The following is a 26202-nucleotide window of genomic DNA, read 5'->3' as shown; positions in this document are numbered from 1 at the left end:
AATAGGACATTTAAAAAATGAAGGTCTTCACACTGCAATATTTTTAAAAATGTTTAAATGGAAGGTCTACAACTTTCTAGTGTAATGTTATTATCTATCAACCAAAGTGATTACCTCTATCATACTTGCTTTTTGAACAATGCTCTTGCAAAAGTAAACATCATACAACAATACAAAGATGTTAAAAAAGAGAATCCAGTCCATTAGTATAAAGAAGGCAATGGAGATCCACAGGTCTCTTGTCTCAGTTCCTCATGTGCATTACACAACACCAAGTGAACCTAACATAGCACACTGTTGGAGATAATAGTACTTCCATTAAAATCAGTTTTGATTGTTTTCAAGTATGTCATCATCTTTAACCTCTTCTTTAACCACAAGTCAAGTATTTAATGATGAATCTTTGTCCATATAGTTTTCTTCAAGGATGCCTTCACATCCTTGTTTCTCAGGCTGTAGATCATAGGGTTCAGCATTGGGGGCATCACAGTGTAAAATACAGATACCATCTTTTCTTGATTGTTTGAGCTTTTAGACACCGGTTTCATGTACATGAAGATAGCTGTCCCATAGATCAGAGTAACAACAATCAGGTGTGAGGCACAAGTGGAGAAGGCTTTGTATCGACCCTCAGAGGAACGGATTCCTATAATAGTAACAATGATGCGGCTGTAGGAGATGAGAATGACTAGACTGGGGATCAGCAGCACAAAGATCCCAACTGAGAAGATCACCATCTCAGGGACATAAGAGTCAGCACATGCCATCTTTACAAGAGTTGTGGCTTCACAGAAGAAATGGTCAATGACATTGTTACCACAGAGTGGCAACTGCAGTGTGAAGACTGTGTCTAGAAGTGCCATGATGCTTCCACTTAGCCAGCAAAAGCTTGCCAATTTTATAAATACAGACCTGCTTATGATAATTGTATAACGTAACGGAAACAAGATGGCTACATAGCGATCATAAGCCATGACAGCTAGGAGAATACATTCTGTGCAACCGAGGAGCAAATAAGTGTACATCTGAGCTGCACATCCAGAGAAGCTCATTCTTTTTGAAATCATGAGTTGGTACAACAGATTGGGGGAAATCACTGTTGAGTAACATATGTCAATGAAGGACAGGTTTCCCAAAAAGAAGTACATAGGAGTATGAAGGCGAGGTTCACATACACAAACTATGATCAGGGAAATGTTTCCAATGATAGTGACAATGTATATCACTAAGAATAACAAGAAGAGAAAGCTCTGTATGTTGGGGTCCTCAGACAGTCCCAGAAAAATGAACACTGCACCTACACTTCCATTCTTCTCCATCGAGCCCCGCTCACATTATCTGTAACAAAAACGAAATAGTAAACACGTTTTGCATGAACATAAACCATAGAATAGTTGCTGTAGTAAATGGCACTGTCTGACAGCAGCAATACATTTATGCTGTGCTAAAGCCCTGTTTAGCATAGCTTAGGTAGACATTCATGTGAAATGAAACCTCATTTGTGTGGGTGGGCCAAGTGCCTGCAACAAGGAATGGCCAAAAACATGTAGAGATTTCCCTTTCGGACCCTCTCTGGTTTCCCCCAGTGTCTCTCCTTTGGGCACCTATACAAGTGATGTAAAATATTTAGCAAGAGACTGAGGGAAACGCAGGGAGGTAAGAAATGTGGGCCAGCCTGGTAACCTTTTAGCTAAATTTGAGGTTTGCAGGGGATTCTGAGTAAAATAATGTTGGGGGATCCATGCAAACCAGACTTCCCTTGACTCCTCTGGGTAGCTAGTTTGTAGAAATGTCTTCGGTTTAGTAAGTTTCCCTAGATGACTGCCGAGCCTGAGAACAAAAACACAGATGCCTCCCTTACAAAAACAGGTTGTTTTGTGATAGATAATTTTGAGGTCTCCACAATACGTTTTGGTCCCTTCCCTTTTGCGGGCACTTGACCCACCTACACAAGTGAGATTGCATTTCATCAGGAGACCTAGGGGCACACAGAGTGGTAGGAAATGTGTACCGGCTCGGTGGTCCCACAACGTGTTACCACAGAAATGTGAGGAAAATTTGACGTTTTAACTACATTTTAGGTTTGCAGGGAATTCTGGGTAAGAATATGTTGGGGATCCATGCAGGCCACACCTCCCTGGAATCCCCTGGGTGCTCAGTTATCATAAGTGTCTGAGTTTGGTAGGTTTCCCTAGATGGACGCTGAGCCCGGGACCTAAAACCGTGGTGTCCCCCTTGTAAAACCTGGTCGTTTTGTGATAGATCATTTTAATGCCTCCACAATACATTCCCTGTCTCAGGCACTTGGCCCACCCACACATATGAGACACCTGGTTTCCCAGGAGACTTGGGGGAACTCTTGGTTAATAGGCAATGTGTGGCTGCCTGCAGATTCCAGGACTTTTAAGAACAGATATGCAAGAAAAATGTATTTTGTAGTCAAAGTTTGAGCTTTGCAGGGGTTTCTAACTAAGAGATAACTGGATGGAGCCATGCAAGTCATACACCCCTGTACTCCCCTGGTTGTATACCATTCAAAAATGTGACAGCTGAACTAGAGCGCAAAATCCACAGCTACCCATAATGACAAGAAAAAAGAGTTCTTACTAATGGCCATCTTACTGCCCCGGATATAAATCTGGTACTGATTTGATGAAGTTAATCTACCACTTACTTATCAAAGTATCTACATTTTGAAACAAAGCCTTCTGAAGGTGAGCCATGAAGCCACTTTAAGGCACCAAACTCTTTATGGTCCATTCACGCACCACACACAAGACTTGCATACCGCCGGCCACATGCCCAATCCAACACATGAGTGCACTCACATCAACATACCACGACCATTCGAGGGCCCATCACATTCATACGTCAGAAGACAGAATCAGTTAACCTACATTTTACCACCTGTCAAATAACTACCTCCTTCTTTCTGAATTTTACCGAACACATTCTAGTGAAACTTTACTAATGGCTCCCATTACAGCCACATGAGGATCAGGAAGACATGTCTTTCATGCTCTTTTAGTGCACTCTCAGTGCTAAATCCAACTTGATTCAGCTTGTCTATGCAACTTGAGGGTGTCCGAGAATGCCCAAAGGCCTATTCTTTGAACAGAGTGAACATATCTATCTTCGAAACTAACACGCTAGAGAATTTTCCGAAGGTTCCTAAAGAGTTTATCTTAAACTGAGGGTAGTCCTTGGGTGAGTAGCATGTGTCCCATCTACCGTTATATGCAGTGCTGTGACTGTAATGCACTTATCATACAGCAAACTGAACATTTACTAGAGTCTGATGCAGGATGATTATGGCAAGCAAGTCAAGCATCTTTCCACATGTGCCATAGCAAGTCACTATCTGGTGAGTGCAGCACCAATAGGTTTGAATCCATAGGTGAAGATGAAGTAATTGATTGTGTATCTGTACCTGCCTTTACTATCTGCCTTCTACCTATGCATTTTCCCTGGGAAGCACACCTACTGTAAGCTTTTCTTACCTGGTGTATGTCTCTGTCTCACACAGAGTCCTGACAAGTCCTGTATAACTGCTACATGAACCTATACTAATTTCTTCCATCCCTAGCTACTTGAAGCTCAAAAAGTGTCTTTCATGCACCGTCAGCACTCCTACTGTGATAAATCCAACTCCTTCCAGTTTAAGGGTGCAAGTTGGGGGAGTCAGAGTATGTCATCCTCCGAGAGCTCATTCCTCAAACCGAGCTAGCCTATTTACCATTGTAACTGTGACAAACATGCTGGGGAATACTGCCTAAGTTCCCTAAAGTAATACTCCAAGCAAATGTCTTGTGGAGCTCATTTACTGACACATCTACTTTTGCTTTGAAAGTGTGAAAACTCAATTGCTAACTTGTATCATAAACAATACTAAAGATGTAAAATCAATCATCATACATAATAGTATGTCCTTTTTCAATACAATTGGTTATGCTACCAGTTACCTATTGAGTTTTGCACACTTTCAAAGCAAGTACAAGTGTTGGTGAATATGTCCCATTGGGAATTTCTTTAACTTATTACACTCACTGTTGGCAATGAGCGTGGTCTTTTTCTTGTTTATATAAGTTCCCAAAAAAGTACTTCACAATCTAATCAAGCCTTTAAAATGTTGCCACACAAGGTACTCCATGAGAATGTGGCTTGTGTTCCGTCGACTATTATGTGTAGTCTGGGCAATATAATGCATTTGTCAATCGGTGAAAAAAAGAACTTGAGTCTTCCTGGGGTTGTCTGAGGATAAACAACAGAGGCATTGTATATTGCCATGTCGATCAGGTAGGTACACAGTTTTCTCTACGAATTGCAAGCTTTATGACTCGCACTATGTGGCTGAAGAACCTGGTTGTTCTTATCTACTTTGCCCATGTACTTGTTATAATCAAGTATACTGGTGGGCTTGTGAACCTTGGCCATCTAACACCAAACCAAAACAGAAGAAGTGCTCTCATAATGAATTGTAGTGAGCACGTACAGATCGGTGGAACTATGCGAGAACTTTACTGTGAGCAGGCGCAAATTTTACTTTGCTATACGATATCAATTTACACCTTGAGGATCCCGAAGATAAGCTATTGGTAGCCCTCATACAGGACATAAGATCTCTTAATCTTTCTCTTTTGAATTCTGCAGCCACCCACATTGAGGGCCATCTTTTGGACCCTGTCTTCTCCTACCTTTCACTCCTCTCTGCTGACCTTTTGGTCCATCCTAGTTGGACCGAGCATTCTGCAGTACCTTTCAATATTACAGTCCCTTCCTCTCCGGCTAATTGTGCGTCCCGACAAACTCCTAACAAGAACTGGCCTAAACTGGATAGGGGGAATTAAACAAACTGCTCCTTTGTACCCTTCCTGTTCTTTCTTCTATACCGGATATTGATCAAATCACTGTACACCATTGGCTCAAAGTGCCAGAGATTCTGCCTTGATCTTTTGAATTACAGTGCAGGATGTGCCCTCCAGCATCCTGGTTTAATGACAGCGTCTGCTTAGAAAAAAAACTTGTTAAGCTTTGGAAAGGATCTGGAGGAAGCGCTATGCACCTGTGGCCAAGGCTGTTTATGTGTCAGCCTTGAAAAAATACCATGCCTCCTGTAAAGCTGCACGGGCAGCTTTTTATAATGAAGTATACTTTAATTCTCACAACAGTAAAACTTTGTTTAAAGTAGTAAAGGATTTGTCTGAAGCCTCCCTTTCCCATAAACAGTGTGATGATCTTGCCTTGTTTTTTCTAAACAAAGTCAAAAGGATTCACCGACAATTAGAAGCTGATGCTGCTCTGCTTTTGACTGCTTCTCTGGATGTTCGACCACCCGTTCCATCAGTTCTTTATCTCGGGTCGGTCAGCATACAGTGAAGTTTACACATCCTTGAGAATTAATTTGTGGCCTCTTCTGGACCTTGAACGATTGCAAACCTTACTGGCTACCAGTAGGTCTGATTCCATGCTCGACCCCTTTCCACCATCTAAATTTAGCCTACTTGAGTAATAGGTGCGGTACCTCTGAACTGGAAGCATACATTGATACTCCCTTTGCTCAAGAAGAAGTTCCTTGACACTCAGTGCTGTCCTAACTTCAGGCCAATTTCACTTCTCTCTGTTTTTTCCAAAATTTTGGAAAAACATGTTAATACTCATCTCTCCTCTTTTGTGACCTCTTCCAATGTGCTGCACCCTTCCCAGTCTGGGTTTATGGTGGGTTTTACCACCTAATCTGCCTGCCTACTCAGAGTCTTTGAGTTTCTGAGGCAAGGACTTGACTCTGATGGGACAGCAGCCCTTATCCCTTTAGATTGAAGTGGGGCCTCCAATACGTCTCACACTCCATTCTCTTGGAACGACTGGAGGCTTTTGGTATTGCCGACACTGCTTTGAAATGCTTAGTCTCCTTTCTGAAGGATCAAACTTTGCAGGTCTTTTCAGCGAACAACACTTCTACTACTCTAACACTGACCTGGGTGTTCCGCAGGGGTCCATTTTGAGCCCTCCATTGTTTAACGTCTACTTACACCCCTTGATGGATGTTATTGAAGAATCTGGTCTCACTGTATTCTAGAACTTGGATAATTATCAGATAATTTTCCACTATACAATGCTCAATACAAAGAGCCTTCCCCTCTCAGGCAAGCTTTGGCTAATGTTGCACTCTGGATGAACAGAAAGTCCATAAAACTCAACGGGGTTACAACCGAAGTCCTGATCCTGGGAAAACACCCACTGCACAGACTGTGCCTGTGAAGGGACAGCACAACTGTCATCATCGTGTCCCTCACAATCTCTGGAAGATGACCTAAAAGTCCATGATAGAGAGGAACTCCGTCAGCTCACTGAACTCCGTCGAATTCCACTACGTTTTTCATTGACTTTGGGGAAGTCCTTGGAGTGATACTCCGCAAACTCCAACCAGACTTAGGGAATGGAATTTCCTGTCGCTCCTGCCGTGTGGGTGTATTGAAAATGTGGAGGTGAGATAATTTGTGTGAAGGCAGAGCACATCCTATTCAGTTGCATGTGAGCTATGCTCAGCTCCGCCCCCATCCTGCCAGCAGACAGCACAGTGAGGCATACTTAAGCTCTCTATTGGGTGACTATCAGTGAGGAATTCAAAAAGGCTAAATGTCAGTTTCACCCAGTCATGTGACTCAAGACAGGCTTCCTTCAAGTAGCCTTTTCAAAATTGTAATGAAAAATCTTACTTTACCATTAAAGAGGATTTCTCAATACAATTTCATAGATACCAAACATGACATAGCTACCTGCTCCCAATTAGATATTACAGATTATTAAATGTAATAAGGAATCTCCTATGTTACCCTATTGGAGGGATAGGCCCCAGAGTAGTGAAACCTGATTTTTTTTACCACCAAGACATAAAAAACCTAAAAGTACATGTCTAAACTTTTGATTACAATGCACTCTCTCCTAATGGTTACCTAGGGCCTACCTCAGGGGCGACGTATATGCAATAAAGGGGAGTTTAAGGCTTGGAAAGGTGTTTATATTGCCATGTCAAATTGGCAGTTTAAAACTGCATTCAGGCTGCAATGGCAAGCATCAAACATGTTTTAATGTGCTACTTAAGTGGGAGAAACAATTTGTGGTACAGGCGCACTGGTAGCCTTTAATTTACAAGTCCTGGGTATGTGTTATACCACTATAAAAGAAAGTTATAAGCAAATTAAAGTCACTAATTAACGGTTTCCATTAAAACCAGGTTTGGGGGAGTGAGCACAAGCACCTTAGCACGCAGTAGAATTGGTAAAGTGCAAAGTCCTAAGGCAAACAAAGTCGAATTCAGCAAAAAGTGCAGGAAAAAAGGTAAAAGGTTTGGGGATGATCCTGCCAGGTCTAAAAAAAAAATTTTCAGACTGCTTGTACATTAACCCTGCCAGCTTTGTGCCAGAGCTCCCAGGTGGTTAAGTTAGTAACCTTACTGCTCTACCCTCACAAGGATTGCACTTAATATTTGGGATTGTTACTCATCCCCTTAACTAATGCCACCATTCCTTACACGCATCAACACATTTGGACCTAAACGTGGATCAAATTTCAGTGTAAAAATAACTTTTGTACATGTAAATTGAATAAGGCTGCCATTTGAGTGTCTGTAATTCATGAAGCACAGCTTAACTTTTTATGGCCATCCACACAAAACCTTAGTAAACCTGACCTATGGACCCTTGGGACAGAGGGACCAGTGTTTTAAAGGCATACATGGGACACTTTTGAAGTGAGTTATGGAGAGACCACAGATCATCAAGCTCTAGAATCACCTATTAAATAATATGTGCGCTGCTCTCCTGTGAAGAATCTCCAGTTTTCGGTAGAATTATTTTTAATTTTCAATTGGCACTGGCAGCCTTTTTTTGTTTTCATTGGCCAAGATCGAAGAAAAAGTATAGTTGAACCCCAAGGTATGGGATTTTAAGAATGTCCACCATAGATAGCATTTGGGTGAGGTGCCAGATCAGAGTTCTGCAGTAGTCCATATATTTTCCAACTTGTAGGCTCATCAGCAGTGGTGGGGTTTACATTCTTCATACACTCTCTTATCTTACCTTATGTCAAAGGGGTTGAAAAAGGAAATAAATATATATAAATGTTACACATTTCCATTTCTGCTTCCTAAATATTTCTGTCATGCTTGGTGTATGGTGACCTGTTCTCAGTTTTACCAATCCTGGTATAGTTTGCGCTGTTTCACCAGTTTGGTATTCTACTTATGTATTGTTGGACTGGAACCTTTTGCCTTCACTCCTCCTGTTTTTAGAATTTTGTTTTTGTTGACAAAACAACTTTCTGCACTTTACCACTGCTAATCAATGCTAAAGTGCTTGTGCTCTCACCGTAAAACATGGTAGAACTGCCCTACTCCTGATTGGAGCATTTAATGTTCTTATATGTCCCTAGTATATAGTACTATATGTGCCTAAGGCCTGTAAATTAAATGCTACTAGTCGGTGCTCAGCAATCATTGGCCCTTTCACTACAATAGCCCTTTAAAACATGTCTCAGGCTGGACTGCTATTAAAGTCTGCAATGCAGGTTTAAAATGCTAAATCGACCTGGCAAGTTAAACCTTTTGCTAGTCCTAAACCTTCTTTTTTAAAACACGGAACCCCTAAGGTAGGCCCTAAACAGCCCACAAGGTAGGGTGCCTTGTATTTAGAAAGTAGGACATGTGTTTTTAAGCTTTACTTTTTTTGATAGTGAAAACATCCACATTTGTGTTTCACTAATATAAGGCCTACTACTCCCATAGGATAACATTTGGTTACCTCATTACGTTTAATTGGTACTAACTAATAAGTAAAAAATATCATATCTTGTTTGGTTTCAAATAGACTGTAATGTTATTTGGTGGGTCCTATTCTGCTTAGGAAGAGGAAAATGATAAATTGTGATTAACTGTATTCATAAGATGTTGGTCATTCATATTGTAAATACCATTTTGTATTGGGAAATGCTATTAGGCGACAAATTAATTGTGATGTGATTTTTAATGTTTATGAAATCTGTGGGATACTTTTCTTATAAACTCTTTATTTTTAACATATTTATTGTAATAATTTTAATGTGTTAATAATGTATATATAATGTATATATAATATATCACCGTCTTTTTATGATATTGAATTATCAAAATAAAGTATCTTGACTGACTGACTGACTGTAATATCAAATCCTCTTTCATGGTAAGGTTGGATTTTAAAGCAGAATTCTGAAAATACCACTTTTAGAATGTTGACATTTTGTTTTCCTAACCATTTTGTGCCTTCTGCCAGTGTCCAGGTCAAATGATCCTGCTGTTACTTTGTGTATTCCTCCTAGACAGTGAGACAATGAGGCTTAGTTGTTGGCAGGATGGGTCAACCTGCTAGGATGGGTGGGGATGAAGCTGTTTCCTGCCCCACTTACACTTCAATAGGGGCTGCCTTCTATAACTAGGTGTGAAGGTAGCCTAGAAGTTTACCCCACCTCAAAGGCTGCCACCAGGTATAAATATTGGATCCCCAGACCCACTCTAGACTTGTGGAGGACCCCCAAAAGGACTGTTGTTTACTTCAGAGGACTGCACTGCTGCTTGATGCTTCCTTTGTACCTTAGAGAACAGCCCTGATGCTTGTTCCCATGTCTACCAGAGTGACTGAAAGTGCTAGTGCTAATCGATTGTCCTTAACTGTGGGCTACAGGGACATATCAAGCTCCATAGACCATGAACCTAGTATATGGCCTCTGCCTGGAGTGAGTCCCGACCTCCCAAGTGGTGCCCAACAAATCATGGTTCCCTGGAAGTGGTGCTAAAAGTGACCTTCCTGTCAAAACCGGAAACTTGGGACTTACAAATATTCTCCCCAGAATGTGGCCTGATAAATAGACTGGGTCCTATCCACCTAAGTATCATTGCTGCTCTCTCTGACTTCCCAATAGCTTTTGCCATGTTTTTCTCTGTAGCAGAAAGTTTCGATTCACTAAGACCTGTTGGAAAGAGTAGTTGGCCTCGTAAAGCACTCGCCAGTTACATCATTCAGCTTTGTCTCACTGGAGATTTTCAACTCCCATAAAAGTAACAAACTACGATTGTAGAAATCTTCACTGTGACTTTTTCCAATGGCTCCCACAATGGTGACATCTCCACCTGAGCTGAGCTTTACCTTCTTAGGAACTTTTCTTCAAAATTCTTCTAAGTCTGGAGATAAGCTAAAACCAGGCACAATTTCCCTTGAGTATCCGAACCATGCTCCATTGCAGTCTGTCCACCTTAACTTTTGAATTTGCTCTGGTCTCATGAGACTAAATTCTCAAGGTAGGTGCTGTGATTTTTAGGTACTACGTTTTACTTAAAACTTTACAAATGCTTTATTCCAGTTCTACAGATAGGATTTAATTTGATTTGGTGTCAAATTATTTATTACATTTTACTCTATCTACTATTTACTCTTTCTAAATTGGTATGGGATATTCTTGTGTTGTGTTTTGACTTAATTACAGTTTGGGTATTTAATCTCTAAGATTAGCCTAACTGCTTTTGTGCCCAGCTATCAAAGGAATACGCACAGGTTAATTTAGCACCGTTATGTTCACTTTGACAAGGATTGTGCCTGTTGCTTGCAAAGGGTTTATACCCCTTTCTAACAGTAACCCAATTTCTTACATGTGTCGATTACAGAAAGCTGTTTGGCCCTAAGAATATCATCCTATATTTTCTAAATATTATATGTCCATTAAGTTAGTTTAGGAAAGTGCCCTTTTCTGAATACACTGGAGTCTGCTAACCAGGCCCCAGCGCTGGTGCCCCCCCCCTAAAAATATGATGTATGTGAATGGGTAACCCCAGTTGGCAAGGATGTTAACCCCCTTATACGTCCCTGGTAAATGTTACCAGTTGTACCTTGGTCATGAAAGTTACTGGGGTCACTAGGGCTAGAGAGACTGATTATGCCAACCTGAGTGACTCAAGTAAAAAGATGATAGCAGTCCCGTCATTACAGACTGTGCGAGTAGTCAAACTGCTCAAACTCGACGTTGCCCTCACCATGAGTGGTGAGGTCACAACATTATTTTTTAATATATGCCAGTCACTCGTAAGGTATGCCTCCTGAGCCCCTGACAACAACAACGCCAAAATCTGGAATATGAATTCTACAACCAAACATTACGAAAAACGCTGCTTTGATTGAAGCAAAAACAACTCGTTTGCCATTAACACCATAAAGGTTTTATTCCTGTTTATAACATGATCATTTTTTATATTAGCACATTATTTGTCGTGCTTGGGAAATACAACATACAAAATGCAAAACTCTTTTTATGTACAATATTTACAAGAAATATACAATTTCAAGCATACTTAACCATTCATTCATACACAATCCATACAAAACAGTGAAAACAAGAACAAGAACAAAAAAAGTGCGTCCAAACATCGGTTGGTAAGTCAGTCCTAAATATTACTTTTCATATTTTGACGATTTGTTATAGTTTGTACTTTTGACGAGCATTCTCGTAGAGCCAAATCAAATGCAAAACAAGATTAGGGGTAACCAGACGTTGGACAAAAAGGTGGTCGACGCGTTTCAAACCCCTATCATTAGGGTGGGGTTCTCCTCAGGACCGGAATGGTTCTGAAACAATAAAGATTGCTGAATTTAGCGTGTGTTCCTAGAACATAGACGGCTGACTACAAAAAGGGATCGACTCCCTGTGAGCAACTGGAGTCTCCTACCTGATTGAAAAATCACAGCGCATTCAATGGCAGGCCGTAAGATATCCCAAAGGAATGTATTCCCCAACAGACGTGATTTCAGCCGCTGTACAGAGAAAACGCGACAACATTTACTATTGTGTCACACTTGACTCATTCTTTCATTCTGTAAACTCACTCGCGGGACGGTGCGGGGAGCAATGGAACTTACCCGCTGGAGTGCAGCTGGCTGCTAGGTGCTCGCAGATTGTTTTGGTTGAGCGTCTGCTCCTATTCTGTAAAAAGGAGCAAGAACCGCGTTAGCTGTCTGGCGCTATGGACGCCGCTGTTGTGATGAGCTGCAGGGCGGAGTAACCTACCGGTGGGCTAAAGGTATGAATCCTTCTCCTAAGCCGGTTTGACTGATGGAAACCGCTAGATTCCTCGGGTGGAAGTGGTGGCTCAGTACTTCCTGGCTAAGAATAAGTCACAGAGGTTTCTGGGAATTGTAGTTCACGGTCGGCCTAGTAGCAAAGTGGATCAAGGCCAGGCCTGGATTTTTTGTCATGGTAGTGAATGAGGCCTTAGACAGTGGGCTTGTAGATTTCCGAAATTTCGTTTAACACCCGCGTGGCGGTGTTAAACCTCATTATAAGCATTGCCTCTCGTTGGGACAGTTGGGCATCTAAATCCCCGCCCCTCGGGTTTTTTTCAATTTTTGACAGCACGGTCCAGCGAAGGTCAGTATTTGCGTGATTACACTTTGCCCAATGATTGACCAAAGGGGCATTTTCCACTCCCCTGCGGATACGCGATTTATGTTGCGTAATCCTACTCCTGATTTCTTGCGTAGTTTTTCCGATGTAAACTCGAGGGCATGGGCACACAATTGCATATACCACGTTCTTAGACTTGCAATTCGTGAAGGTGTCATGTTTCCAGTGAATGTCCTCAAACATGAAAACTGAGTCCTCAATAGTCTCACTGCAACAAGTGCATGTACCGCACTTGTGGTGTCCTTTGGCTGGAGGTAATCCAAACAAGCTTTGTAATGAGGGGGCCTTAATGGTTGGTAGTGCTGCCCTGACAACATAATTGGCTACGCTTTTGTCCTTTTTGTACGCAAAAAGTGGTGGTACTGAGAAATCTTCATGCAAGTTCTTTAAAAGATGCCAGTTGGACATAATGAGCTTCCTGTGTAAATTTGTCGCTGGACAAAAAGTTGTGACACATACCATCCTTTTAACATCTGGTTTACTCCTTCTCGCCAACAAGGTTTCACGAGGAGTCCACCATGCCCGTTTGAGGGAATTTTTTAGTAGTTTTTTTGGGTACCCTCTCTGGATAAGGCGGTCTTTTAAAAGTTCAGCATGTTTGAAATATTCTTCCTTCGAGGAACAATTTCTGTGTATTCTCAGAAATTGCCCAAACGGCAGATTCTGTTTCAAACTCCGAGGGTGGTTGCTAGAAAAATGTAATGCCTTATTCCTGTCAGAAGGTTTACGGAACAGTGTTGTGCTTAAGCTTCCATCCTGAGGTTCCACTTTGACGTCCAGGAAGTTGATGGATTCATTTGATGCTGAGACTGAGAACTGGATGTCAACAGTTCTTGAATTCAACCAGCGAACGAATTGGCTGAGGTCTTCATGGTCTCCTGTCCAGACCAAGAAGATATCATCAATATATCGCATGTAGTGGGATATGTTCCTGCTAAACGGGTTGGTTTGATATATAAATTTTTCTTCATATAACCCCATGAACATAATGGCTAGCTCAGGAGCAAAGGGGCAACCCATCGCCACCCCTTTTATTTGATAGAAAAATTCGGCGTCAAATGAAAAAAAGTTTCTTTGCAGGGCAAACCTTGCAAGGTCAAGTATGAAATCGGTTGGGACTCTCATTGGTCTTGTCCTTTTATCCAGGAATACCGTCAGGGTTTCCAGTGCTTGTTCTTGGGGGATCTGGGTGTATAGAGACACCACATCCAGTGTGACTAGGAGTTGTCTCCTCGGATCAAATTGAATGGTGGAAATGCGATTCAGGAACGAAGTGGTATCCTGAAGGTGAGCGGGAATTGTCTGAATGAAGGGTTTCAAAAAATGGTCGATGTATTTCGCAATGGGTTCAAACAGGGACTCACACCCTGAAATTATGGGGCGTCCTGGTGGATTACTCTCATCTTTGTGTAATTTAGGGAGCACATAGAATACTGGCGTCCTGGGATTTTTGTTCTGTAAGAACGCTAGCTCCTTTGGTCCAATGATGCCTTCATCAAAACCCTTTTGAATAATCTCAAATAATTGATTTTTTAATTCTGTGGTAGGATCTTTATTGATGCGTCTGTAGCAATCCTGATCGTCCAGCTGGCGGTGTACTTCAGATTTGTATTTGTTAATATCCCATACTACCACCGCTCCGCCCTTATCGGCCTGTTTGACGACTATGGTGTTATCATTCTTAACCGCCGCAAGTGCCTCCTTTTCCGCTTTAGACAGATTGAACTTTACATATGACTTCTTTTTTTCAATCATCGAAATTCCTGATAACACAGTTGTTTCAAACGATAGAACCTCCTTTGGGATTTTGGGTCCTCTTGGACAAAATGTCGACTTTTTCTTAAGGCCAGTTGTTTCTTCCTGTATATTTTCAGAGATGTCCTGAAAAAATGTTTTTAAACGGATTTTACGGCAGAACTCTAGTGTCTCTAGTTTCATTCTGGTGAAGTCCGTTGGTCTTGATGGGACAAAGTTAAGTCCTTTGGTAAGGATAGATGTTTCTGCTGCCGATAGCATCCTATTTGATAGATTATAAATGGGCGAAATCTCTAATTGTTGTAAGATTTCTGGCGAGTTCTCATTTGCCATGGTTGTGTGAACCTGACCCGGCCTTCAAGCAGGCACAGGGTTTTGATGCAGCATTGGCCTAAAAGTGACTGAGTGAAATCTTGTAGATTTCTCTCAGCCACTCTTAGGAGGCGTTCCTGCGCAGGAACGCCCCCCTCCTGTGCAGGAACGCCTCCTAATGGCGCAGGGCTTTACAACGTGACGCATCTCTCGGATGCGTCACATTGTTAATACCCCGCACCATGGCGCTTCTTTTGCGCCACCGCTGTGTCACAAAAGTCAGAAAAAACAGGGGTGGCTAGGCCCAATGGGAAGGAGGGTAGGCAGGGCCACACTAATATGAAATAGAAATATTTGCCTATGCCTCCGAGCTAGTTAGAGTACACACTAGTTCATGTACAAGTAAACCACAATTTATTAGTTTACCCAAAACAGTTTATGTTTTCAATTTATACTCAATTTACAAAAGAGAAATTCAGAAACAACAGAACTAAGACCACTATCAACCTCATGTCTTAGCCATATACAATTTCAAAAACACTTTATACATATATACAGTGAGCCAAACATATATTAGACAATTTGACAAACAGTGACTTTTTACCATAAATAAATATCACCATGAATACATATATAAAACATGGACCACATAACCTTGTACATTTGTGAATGAAAAAGAACTCTTACAACCATTTATAGAACACGGGGAGAAAAAAGAAAACAATGTTTTCAAAAACAGTTCAACTCCCACGACCTGAACAGGAGCTAATCAATTAAATTTCAGGAACATTGCCCATTTCTGCGTCAATAACAATGGCCAACTGGCCAGTGAACAAGAAAAAAGGGGGTGCCGACGCGTTTCGAATCCTGATTCGTGACTTGCAGGATTCTCGTTAGGGCAGTGTGAATCTAGTCCATGGGAACTGTTTAAAATAAAGAACAAAACAAAGTGTTTACTATCGAGCGAGTCCTCTAGCCACTACTCTCAGAACGATGCGAGTGCCAGAATAAAGCGTACCTTGTGTTAATCCTGCCCACAGTCAATCCTGTTTATATGGGAATGTCGTCTAGGTTTTATGGTTTACGCTGCAACAGAGTAATGAGTATGTTAAGTCCTACGTGGGTACACGGGAGGAAAACCTACTTAGACATGGATGTCGAGCTGCTGTTTTTTACCTGCGTTATTCTTGGAAACTTTGCCACTCGGTGCCATATCTTAACCACTTGGGGTAAAGTTCGTATACTTTCTGAAACAAGGGGACAGAGCGCGATTTAATACACTGCTCACTTGCTAGCACGCTGATAACCTGCTTATTGTCATTACCAAAACTAATTCACTTACTTGGACACCGGTCCGCGGTGACCGCAGTGGGGGTTCTGATTCTGTAACCGTGTTTCTCCAAACGATGAGCCGCTTAGTGAATCTATGGGGGTAGGGAGAGGAACGTGTTACCGCATTATTGGGCTGTTATGTGTGCTTAAAATCTGCAATGGTGGCAGTTTCATTGTTGGCCGCTTCCGTGCTTACCGCAAATATTCAAAAGCCTCCGATCAGTGTACTTGCTCCAAACCGACAGACAAAGGGATGTGAATGTCCCTGGCAAACGCCGGTTTGGAAATCCTGGATCATGTGATTCGTAAGGGGCCAATCAGAATAGCGACCAAGTTATAATGCTTTCTGGGGCCTGTAGTTTCAGAAAAAACAGTCCATTATTTTTAAGAAAAATTCAGATGCATTTTGGGACATGTGGTGTCAAAAAAACGGGCAAGGTTGATTATGCCCTGTTTATTTCACTAAGACTATTCAGACCCTTATTGACGCTGTCAAACTTGAGGATTAAGTACGCCTCCTTGCGCAACAACATTGTGTCCACATCTTGAAAATGTTTGGGGTCAATCCATGCCAATGTGGTCCATTTAAAGTCATTCTCAGAATGGCCGTTACTGATAAAATGTTCCACCATGGGAGCAGTCAAGACTTTTTTCTTAAGACGGGATCGATGCTGGGTAATCCGAGCATTAATGGGCTGATTTGTTTTTCCTATGTATACTCTGTTGCACGGGCAAACCACCGCATAGACGACATTGCGAGTTTTGCAATTAGTGAAGCAATCATGCTTCCATCTGATGCCATTATTCATGAATGTATCACCTTCTATTGTGCTGGAACATGACACACAGTTGCCACATTTGTGGTGCCCGCAAATTGGTTTCAGCTTCCACTGTGCGACAAGGTCACTTTTAGGTGCTGTGATATGACTGTCCGCTTTAATTAGATGTTGCCCTATGCTTCTATTCTTACACATAGCGAAGATGGGTTTAGAGAGGGGGTGCTCCAAAGTCTCAAGTAGGTGCCAATTGTTCCGAATTATATTCTTAAATTGATTTGTGTGTTGGACAAATGTTGTGACGCAAACCAATTGTTCCAAATCTTTCTTTTCTTTCTTTTTGAATAACGTCTCTCTTGGAGTAAATTTGGCCCTATTTTTCGAATGTTTTAACAGTTTTTTTGGGTATCCTCTCTCTGCCATCTCACTGCAGAATCTCGTGGCGTGGCAGTCAAAATCACATAAATTGGTACAATTTCGCCTAATCCTCAATAATTGTCCATAGGGCAAATTGTTTTTTAATGATTGAGGATGCGAACTAGTATAGTGCAGAATTGTATTCCGGTCAGTTTCCTTCTTATGCAAGGAGGTAGTCAACTTAGCTTCGCTGGTGCCTACAGTGACGTCAAGGAAAGTCATTTCTTTTGGACTATGATTGAGTGTGAATTGGATATCTGGGTGCCTAGAGTTCAGCCACAGATGGAAATGCTCGAGATCCGCCTGGCTCCCCTGCCGCAGGAGCCAGACATCATCGATATATCTCAGCCACTGAGTGATATGGCCCGAGAAAGGGTTGTCATTCAGGACAAATCTCTCCTCATATTGTGCCATATACAGCACTGCCAGCTCCGGTGCATAGGGACACCCCATGGCTGTCCCTTTGACTTGAACAAAAAAGCTATTCTCAAACTTGAAATAGTTGCTACGAAGAGTAATCTCAGCTAGTGCCACAATGAAGTTCGTCGGCACCCGGTGGGGTCTTTCCCTTTGTTCTAAATAGAGTTCAATGACCTCTAAAGCTTCATCCTGCGGTATTTGGGTGTAGAGCGAGGCAACATCCAATGTCACCATCAACTCAGTCTGATCATTGAATGCATGCCCCTCAATCTGTTTGATGAAGGCTGTTGTGTCACTGAGATGCGATCGGACTTGTGCAATGCATGGTTTTAAAAAGAAATCGATATATTTTGATAATGGTTCAAGCACCGAATCGCATCCCGAGACAATGGGTCTGCCAGGGGGTGCCTTCTCGTTCTTATGAATCTTCGGTAAGAAGTAGAGAATGGGAGTTCGTGGCATTTTTTTGTTCAGAAATTCATGCTCTTTGGGCCCTAGAAAACCTTTGTCCAAACCCTCCTTGGTAATTCTGGATATTTTGTCCTGGATTGCATGGACGGGATCTTCTTTTGAGGGTCTGTACCATTCCCTATTGTTCACATGTACTTGGCCTTCAGCAAGATACATTGGCCGTGGCCAAAGGACCACTGCCCCGCCCTTATCGGCTTGTTTTATGACTATTGAAGTGTCAGATTTCAGATCACCAATTGCTTTTTGTATACCTTTGCTGATGTTATTTTTGATAAAACTAGTTTTCTTCTCAAGTTTAGTGAGGGAAGACAGTACAGCTTGCTCAAAAGCTATGACCTGTTTTGGGATATTTGAAGTTCACATCCCTTTGTCTGTCGGTTTGGAGCAAGTACACTGATCGGAGGCTTTTGAATATTTGCGGTAAGCACGGAAGCGGCCAACAATTGAAACTGCCACCATTGCAGATTTTAAGCACACATAACAGCCCAATAATGCGGTAACACGTTCCTCTCCCTACCCCCATAGATTCACTAAGCGGCTCATCGTTTGGAGAAACACGGTTACAGAATCAGAACCCCCACTGCGGTCACCGCGGACCGGTGTCCAAGTAAGTGAATTAGTTTTGGTAATGACAATCAGCAGGTTATCAGCGTGCTAGCAAGTGAGCAGTGTATTAAATCGCGCTCTGTCCCCTTGTTTCAGAAAGTATACGAACTTTACCCCAAGTGGTTAAGATATGGCACCGAGTGGCAAAGTTTCCAAGAATAACGCAGGTAAAAAACAGCAGCTCGACATCCATGTCTAAGTAGGTTTTCCTCCCGTGTACCCACGTAGGACTTAACATACTCATTACTCTGTTGCAGCGTAAACCATAAAACCTAGACGACATTCCCATATAAGCAGGATTGACTGTGGGCAGGATTAACACAAGGTACGCTTTATTCTGGCACTCGCATCGTTCTGAGAGTAGTGGCTAGAGGACTCGCTCGATAGTAAACACTTTGTTTTATTCTTTATTTTAAACAGTTCCCATGGACTAGATTCACACTGCCCTGACGAGAATCCTGCAAGTCACGAATCAGGATTCGAAACGCGTCGGCACCCCCTTTTTTCTTGTTCACTGGCCAGTTGGCCATTGTTATTGACGCAGAAATGGGCAATGTTCCTGAAATTTAATTGATTAGCTCCTGTTCAGGTCGTGGGAGTTGAACTGTTTTTGAAAACATTGTTTTCTTTTTTCTCCCCGTGTTCTATAAATGGTTGTAAGAGTTCTTTTTCATTCACAAATGTACAAGGTTATGTGGTCCATGTTTTATATATGTATTCATGGTGATATTTATTTATGGTAAAAAGTCACTGTTTGTCAAATTGTCCAATATATGTTTGGCTCACTGTATATATGTATAAAGTGTTTTTGAAATTGTATATGGCTAAGACATGAGGTTGATAGTGGTCTTAGTTCTGTTGTTTCTGAATTTCTCTTTTGTAAATTGAGTATAAATTGAAAACATAAACTGTTTTGGGTAAACTAATAAATTGTGGTTTACTTGTACATGAACTAGTGTGTACTCTAACTAGCTCGGAGGCATAGGCAAATATTTCTATTTCATATTCGTGTCACAAAAGTGACACAATGGCGCAAGGGACTTGTAAATCTGCCCCTTAATGTTTAGAAGGAGTGAAATGTACTGATTTATTTTTCCTTTGAAAATCTACAACTCTGGTTCATACTCATCTGATTGCATTTGTTTTGGTGTCTGAATCTATATAACAATCTACTTTTTTTTTTTAATTGGTGTCCAATTTCTTTTGAATTGTGTCAATTACTTATAGTCCATGTTGGTGCTTTGAAATTCTTAACATATGTTCCTCTAGTAAAGCCTGACTGTTCTCTGCCACACTACCGGACTGAGTTAGGACTTATTAGTGTGAATCGAAGAACCTGTTTGGTGCAATAGAAAAGCAGAAAAAAATAAATAGATGAATCACCTATTGACTGAAAAGCCCTGTTTTTAGTACTTTTCTGAAAGGAAGAAGATCTGTCATTTGTTTTAGTCTGAGAGGAAGAGTTTTCCAGAGTTTGACAGTACAGATTACAAAGCTTCTGCCATTCAGTGAGAACTTCTGGGTAAACAATGTTTAACATGAATCTTTCTCCCTGCAGTGAATCACAACGCGGTCGTTACAACGACCGTGTTGTGATTCCGCATACCATTACTCTGCAAGTCGGAACAACGACTTGCGGAGGGGGGGGAGGTGTTGGATTTAAAATCCAACACACCTTCCCTATTGTCTGCACAATAGGGAAGGTGTTGCAATAGTAAATTATACTATTCCAACATCCAGCGCCCCCCTCCGCAACTCGTTGTTCCGACTTGCGGAGTAATGGTATGCGGAATCACAACGCGGTCGTTGTAACGACCGCGTTGTGATTCCCTGCAGGGATAAATACAGCGGGATAATGCCATACATTCAATCTTTTGAACCTGGGAATGACACCATTATTGGCCAAAGAAGAACGTGATAACCTTGATGGAGTATGACAGGAAAAGGTGTGTTTACTAAAGTCAGGGCCAGTGTCATGGAGTGCTTCAAACGCAATGCACGGAGCTTTGATTTCAATGCGTTTCCTTATAGGCAACCAGTGTAATTGAGTTAGGGCCTGTGAGGCTGACTGATGCCTCAGGATCCCTAGCTGCAGACGAGATGCAGCATTTGGCAGGCTCTGCAAAGGACATTGTAATAATCTAATTTGGGATAGCACAAGAGCAGGGACTACAGTCCTCTGAAACTCCTGGAGAATGAGAGGGAGCACTTTCATGAGAATGTTCAGAGTATAAAAGGATGATTAAGTCACAGCATTAATTTAGTTTTCAAAAGAATCCTTAAGTTCTTAACTTTTTTGACAGGGATTGGCAGAGTAGGCCAATTCCTGAGGCCACAAACTAGGGGGCCAAACGGAAACGTTGATACTGAAGAGAAGGACCTCCCTTTTTCCCTGAGGTCAATTTAAGGCAGCTATTGCTCATCCGTTTACCTATGTGTAACATACAGTTGTGGAATCTGTCTGCAGTATCATCAGGGTTACTAGACACTGAGACCACAATTTGGGTATTGTCAGTATAAGATACTACGGAGAAGCCAAAAGTTTTTATAAGCCTAGCCAGAAGAGTGGCATATAAATAAAAAATGGTGGGGCTCAGGAAAGACCCCTGTGGCACACCACATGTTAGGGTAAAAGGGTTGGAGGCTAATTCCTTCAGATTAACAAATTGTTCCTGTTCCGACAGAGACGATTTCAGGAGAGTGATCTCTGCTCCCCTGATTCCAACAGAATGGAGTCGGTCAATCAACAAATCATGGTTGACAATGTTGAATGCCACCAAGCGATCTAAAAGAATCAGGGCTGCATTTCCTACTTTATCTAAGGTTGATCTTATGACCTGGGACGCGATGCTCAGGGCTGATTCAGTGCTGTGCTCGTTCCTAAACACAAACTGAGTAGGATCTAAAAGGTGGTTAGTATTTATAAAAGAAACCAACTTTTGATTTATAGCTCTTTCAACTATTTTAGCTGGGAAAGGGAGGCGTGAAATGGGGCAATAATTGCTATGTTTCAAAGGGCTATATTTGTACTTTTTTAATAAAGGAAGGATGGATGCTTTTTCCATGATTTTAGAAAGCAGCCAGAGTGTAAAATTCCATTGAAACTTTTGGCTAGATGCATACATATTGTCTTAGGGGCAAGTTGTAATACTTATGGAGGACATGGGTCCAATGAGGAACTTGACTCGATAGAATTAAGTCGGCCGAGCACCTGGTCAGCTGTAAGTGGTTATAAAGAAGACAGTGTTTCTGTACCAGTAAGAGAAGAGATGTTATTATGAAAGAGAGTGAGTGAATGGCTTTTTGCTGTAAAGATGTTATCGACATCCTCTACTTTAGCCTGAAAAAAAGAAGGAATGGTTAAAGTTAGTATCATTCTTTTCCAGAATATTAGTTTTTTAACGGTCACAAATAATTCTTTAATGGAGTTTTTTGAAGTCTCAATCTCATGGATAAATTAAGGAGATTTTTCCTTGTGGATCATAGTTTTATATTCACTAATAGATATCTCTTTCAAGTGTGTCATAATTCATTCTGAAGGGGTAGCTCTCTGGTTAACATGCACTTTTTCTGGAGCTAACTGATTTACTGCTGTACCTACCCAGTGATGGTACTCCAAGATGGCTATATCCTAGAAACTAGTCCCAGGATGCTTGTTTCCGGTGCAGGGAAGACATGGCTTGGCAGTTCGAGCTGGACTGTTCCCATGAGGCACCGGGTCAAGACTGATTTGCATATAGCTGTGACTGAACGGGGGTGGCGGAGTGAGCAGTTGACTGGGGTGAGTGCTTGCAATGTACTAGACTCTGTCCATCATCCCCTTTGGTTTGGCTATATCTTAGTCTTATTAGTGTGAATCGAAGAACCTGTTTGGTGCAATAAAAAAGCAGAAAAAAGTAAATAGATGAATCACCTATTGACTGAAAAGCCATGTTTTTAGTACTTTTCTGAAAGGAAGAAGATCTGTCATTTGTTTTAGTCTGAGAGGGAGAGTTTCCAGAGTTTGACAGTACAGATTACAAAGCTTCTGCCATTCAGTGAGAACTTCTGGGTAAACAATGTTTAACATGAATCTTTCTTCCTGCAGTGACTCACAACGCGGTCGTTACAACGACTGCGTTGTGATTCCGCATACCATTACTCCGCAAGTCAGAACAACAACTTGCGGAGGGGGGAGGGGGTGGGTGTTGGATTTAAAATCCAACACCTTCCCTTATTGTCCGCACAGACTGGAGTTGGAATAGTAAGTTATACTATTCCAACAGTCAGCGCCCCCCTCCGCAAGTCGTTGTTCCGACTTGCGGAGTAATGGTTTGCGGAATCACAACATGGTTGTTGTAACGAACGCATTGTGATTCCCTGTGGGGATAAATACAGCGGAATAATGTCATACATTCAATCTTTTGAACCTGGGAATGACAGCATTATTGGCCAAAGAAGAACGGGATGACCTTGATGGAGTATGACAGGAAAAGGTGTGTTTACTAAAGTCAGGGCCAGTGTCATGGAGTGCTTTAAACGCAATGAACGGAGCTTTGATTTCAATGCGTTTCCTTATAGGCAACTAGTGTGATGGAGTTAGGGCCTGTGAGGCTGACTGATGCCTCGGGATCCCTAGCTGCAGCGATCTGCAAAGGACATTGTAATAATCTAATTGGGGATAGCACAAGAGCAGGGACTACAGTCCTCTGAAACTCCTGGAGAATGAGAGGGAGTACTTTCATGAGAATGTTCAGAGTATAAAAGGATGATTAAGTCACAGCATTAATTTAGTTTTCAAAAGAATCCTTAAGTTCTTAACTTTTCTGACAGGGATTGGCAAAGTGGCCAATTCCTGAGGCCACAAACTAGGGGGCCAAAGGGAAATGTTGATACTGAAGAGAAGGACCTCCTTTTTCCCTGAGGTCAATTTAAGGCAGCTATTGCTCCTCCGTTTACCTATGTGTAACATACAGCTGTGGAATCTGTCTGCAGTATCATCAGGGTTACTAGACACTGAGACCACAATTTGGGTATTGTCAGTAAAAGATACTACGGAGAAGCCAAAGGTTTTTATCAGCCTAGCCAGAAGAGTGGCATATAAATAAAAAATGGTGGGGCTCAGGTAAGACCCCTGTGGCACACCACATGTTAGGGTAAAAGGGTTGGAGGCAAATTCATTCAGAATAACACATTGTTCCTGTTCCGACAGAAAGGATTTCAGGAGAGTGAGCTCTGCTCCCCTGATTCCAACAGAATGGAGTCAGTCAATCAGCAAATCATGATTGACAATGGTGAATGCCACCAAGAGATCTAAAAGAATCAGGGCTGCATTTCCTCCTTGATCTAAGGTGGATCTTATGACTTTGGACGCGATGCTCAGGGCTGATTCAGTGCTGTGCTCGTTCCTAAACACAAACTGAGTAGGATCTAAAAGGTGGTTAGTATTTATAAAAGAAACCAACTTTTGATTTATAGCTCTTTCAACTATTTTAGCTGGGAAAGGGAGGCGTGAAATGGGGCAATAATTGCTATGTTTCAAAGGGCCATATTTGTACTTTTTTAATAAAAGAAGGATTGATGCTTTTTCCATGACTTTAGAAAGCAGCCAGAGTGTAAAATTCCATTGAAACTTTTGGCTAGATGCATACATATTGTCTTAGGGGCAAGTTGTAATATTTATGGAGGACATGGGTCCAATGAGGAACTTGACTCGATAGAATTAGGTCGGCCGAGCACCTGGTCAGCTGTAAGTGGTTATAAAGAAGACAGTGTTTCTGTACCAGTAAGAGAAGAGATGTTATTATGAAAGAGAGTGAGTGAATGGCTTTTTGCTGTAAAGATGTTATCGACATCCTCTACTTTAGCCTGAAAAAAAGAAGGAATGGTTAAAGTTAGTATCATTCTTTTCCAGAATATTAGTTTTTTAACGGTCACAAATAATTCTTTAATGGAGTTTTTTGAAGTCTCAATCTCATGGATAAATTAAGGAGATTTTTCCTTGTGGATCATAGTTTTATATTCACTAATAGATATCTCTTTCAAGTGTGTCATAATTCATTCTGAAGGGGTAGCTCTCTGGTTAACATGCACTTTTTCTGGAGCTAACTGATTTACTGCTGTACCTACCCAGTGATGGTACTCCAAGATGGCTATATCCTAGAAACTAGTCCCAGGATGCTTGTTTCCGGTCCAGGGAAGACATGGCTTGGCAGTTCAGACTGGATAGTTCCCATGAGGCACCGGGTCAAGACTGATTTGCATATAGCTGTGTCTGAACGGGTCTGGCAGAGTGACCAGTTGACTGGGGTGAGTGCTTGCAATGTACTAGACTCTGTCCATCATCCCCTTTGGTTTGGCTATATCTTAGTCTCAGCAAGCAGGTTACCATCAGTATTGCATGGGGTATACTACACATAGTAACCTGAGACACACAGGGCTGGACTGTGAGAGTGCTACCAGCCTTGACTGAGTGGGCTACAGTGCATTTTTAGGTAACATTATGGAAAAAGGCATGGAATAGTGGCTTAAAATCAAGGCGGTTTGATAGACTCGGTTGAATGTCTTGGGAATAGAGAACACAACAGTGGTTCCCTATGCATCATTCCACACACATCTGCATGGTAGAATGTTGTTTTTATCCCCACAACTGCTACTTGTAGGTAGTACAACATTCAACCAAAGCGTTCACTTAAGACTAAGTTATGGAGTATTTATCACCCATCCAGATGTTCATGAAGGCCACTGAGCACCATCAGTAATGAGGTGCTTGTGTATTTTGACATCTTGAGTTCTGTTACAACTGTACAGGAGTTTTCTTGAATATTGGCAGAGAGAGTTAAAGACAGTGGCCAAAATATAAATTAGCTGATGGTGGATGATGTTTGGAGAGTCTCTGAATTGATTTCTATACTGCAATGTTTCATGGACAGCTGTGTTTAAAGGTTGTTTATTTTCTCCAATAAAAATGGGTACATGCCTAGTAGTCCATACAAGATTGAGCGACTTTGATCTCTTCCAAGATGACATATTGACGATTATGTTGAGAAGAGAAAGAGTAAATGCCTTGGACTCAAATTGAGAAACAGACACAGCATTACTAGATGTTCAAAAATCCTTTGAAACCTTGACAAAGGGAGGCCATGTTGATGCAACAGGCTCTTTCAGCAGCCTTCCACACAATAGACCACTTTATTGACTGAACAAGGGTCGTTCCAGCCACTAACCAGATGTCTTGTTTCGTTGGCTTATAGAAGCAACATGGCTCCCAGCACCACTGCCCCACCCATACCAGAGTTGGAAGGGTAAGAGGAACCAGATATGGAATGGTGAGATACACACATTTCTCTGTGATGATGTCCTTGGCCTGGCTGTTCAAGATCACCTTAGTTAGACTACATGGGCTGACATATAGGACCCTATAAACACACTTCCATATGAATCTAGGGCTTTAGTTATCTCTATTCAGCTCTGAAGTCTACCTATGTCTTACCCCGAGACCCAAACTTGAGCCACTGAGTATTCCTTCAGTTGCCAAAATGTACTTCTAGTGTAACTATGGGCACAGATGAAAGTGGAATTGTGCATGTTACTGTAAGCAGTGCAGTGAAAATTGCACTGCCTCGGTATCAACATGCATGGCTTTAAAAGGTTT

General features: G+C 41.7%; 1 protein-coding gene across 1 annotated transcript; it reads right to left on the bottom strand.

Annotated features, from left to right (window-relative positions):
* Positions 1-389: 389 nt before the first annotated feature.
* Positions 390-1319, bottom strand: LOC147709761 (olfactory receptor 2D3-like). Its single transcript, XM_086925552.1, has one exon. The coding sequence runs from the start codon at positions 1317-1319 to the stop codon at positions 390-392; it is 930 nt and encodes a 309-aa protein (XP_086781678.1).
* Positions 1320-26202: the final 24883 nt, after the last annotated feature.

Source organism: Lissotriton vulgaris, chromosome 6 (assembly GCF_964263255.1).
Source record: "Lissotriton vulgaris chromosome 6, aLisVul1.2, whole genome shotgun sequence".
In the NCBI taxonomy this organism is placed as follows: Eukaryota; Metazoa; Chordata; class Amphibia; order Caudata; family Salamandridae; genus Lissotriton; species Lissotriton vulgaris.
The sequence above is the reverse complement of the archived record's forward strand: the minus strand, read 5'-3'. Positions and strand labels throughout refer to the sequence as shown.

Excerpts from the sequence above, each read along its gene's own strand:
- LOC147709761 (XM_086925552.1), bottom strand. The coding sequence starts at position 1,319 with ATGGAGAAGAATGGAAGTGTAGGTGCAGTGTTCATTTTTCTGGGACTG.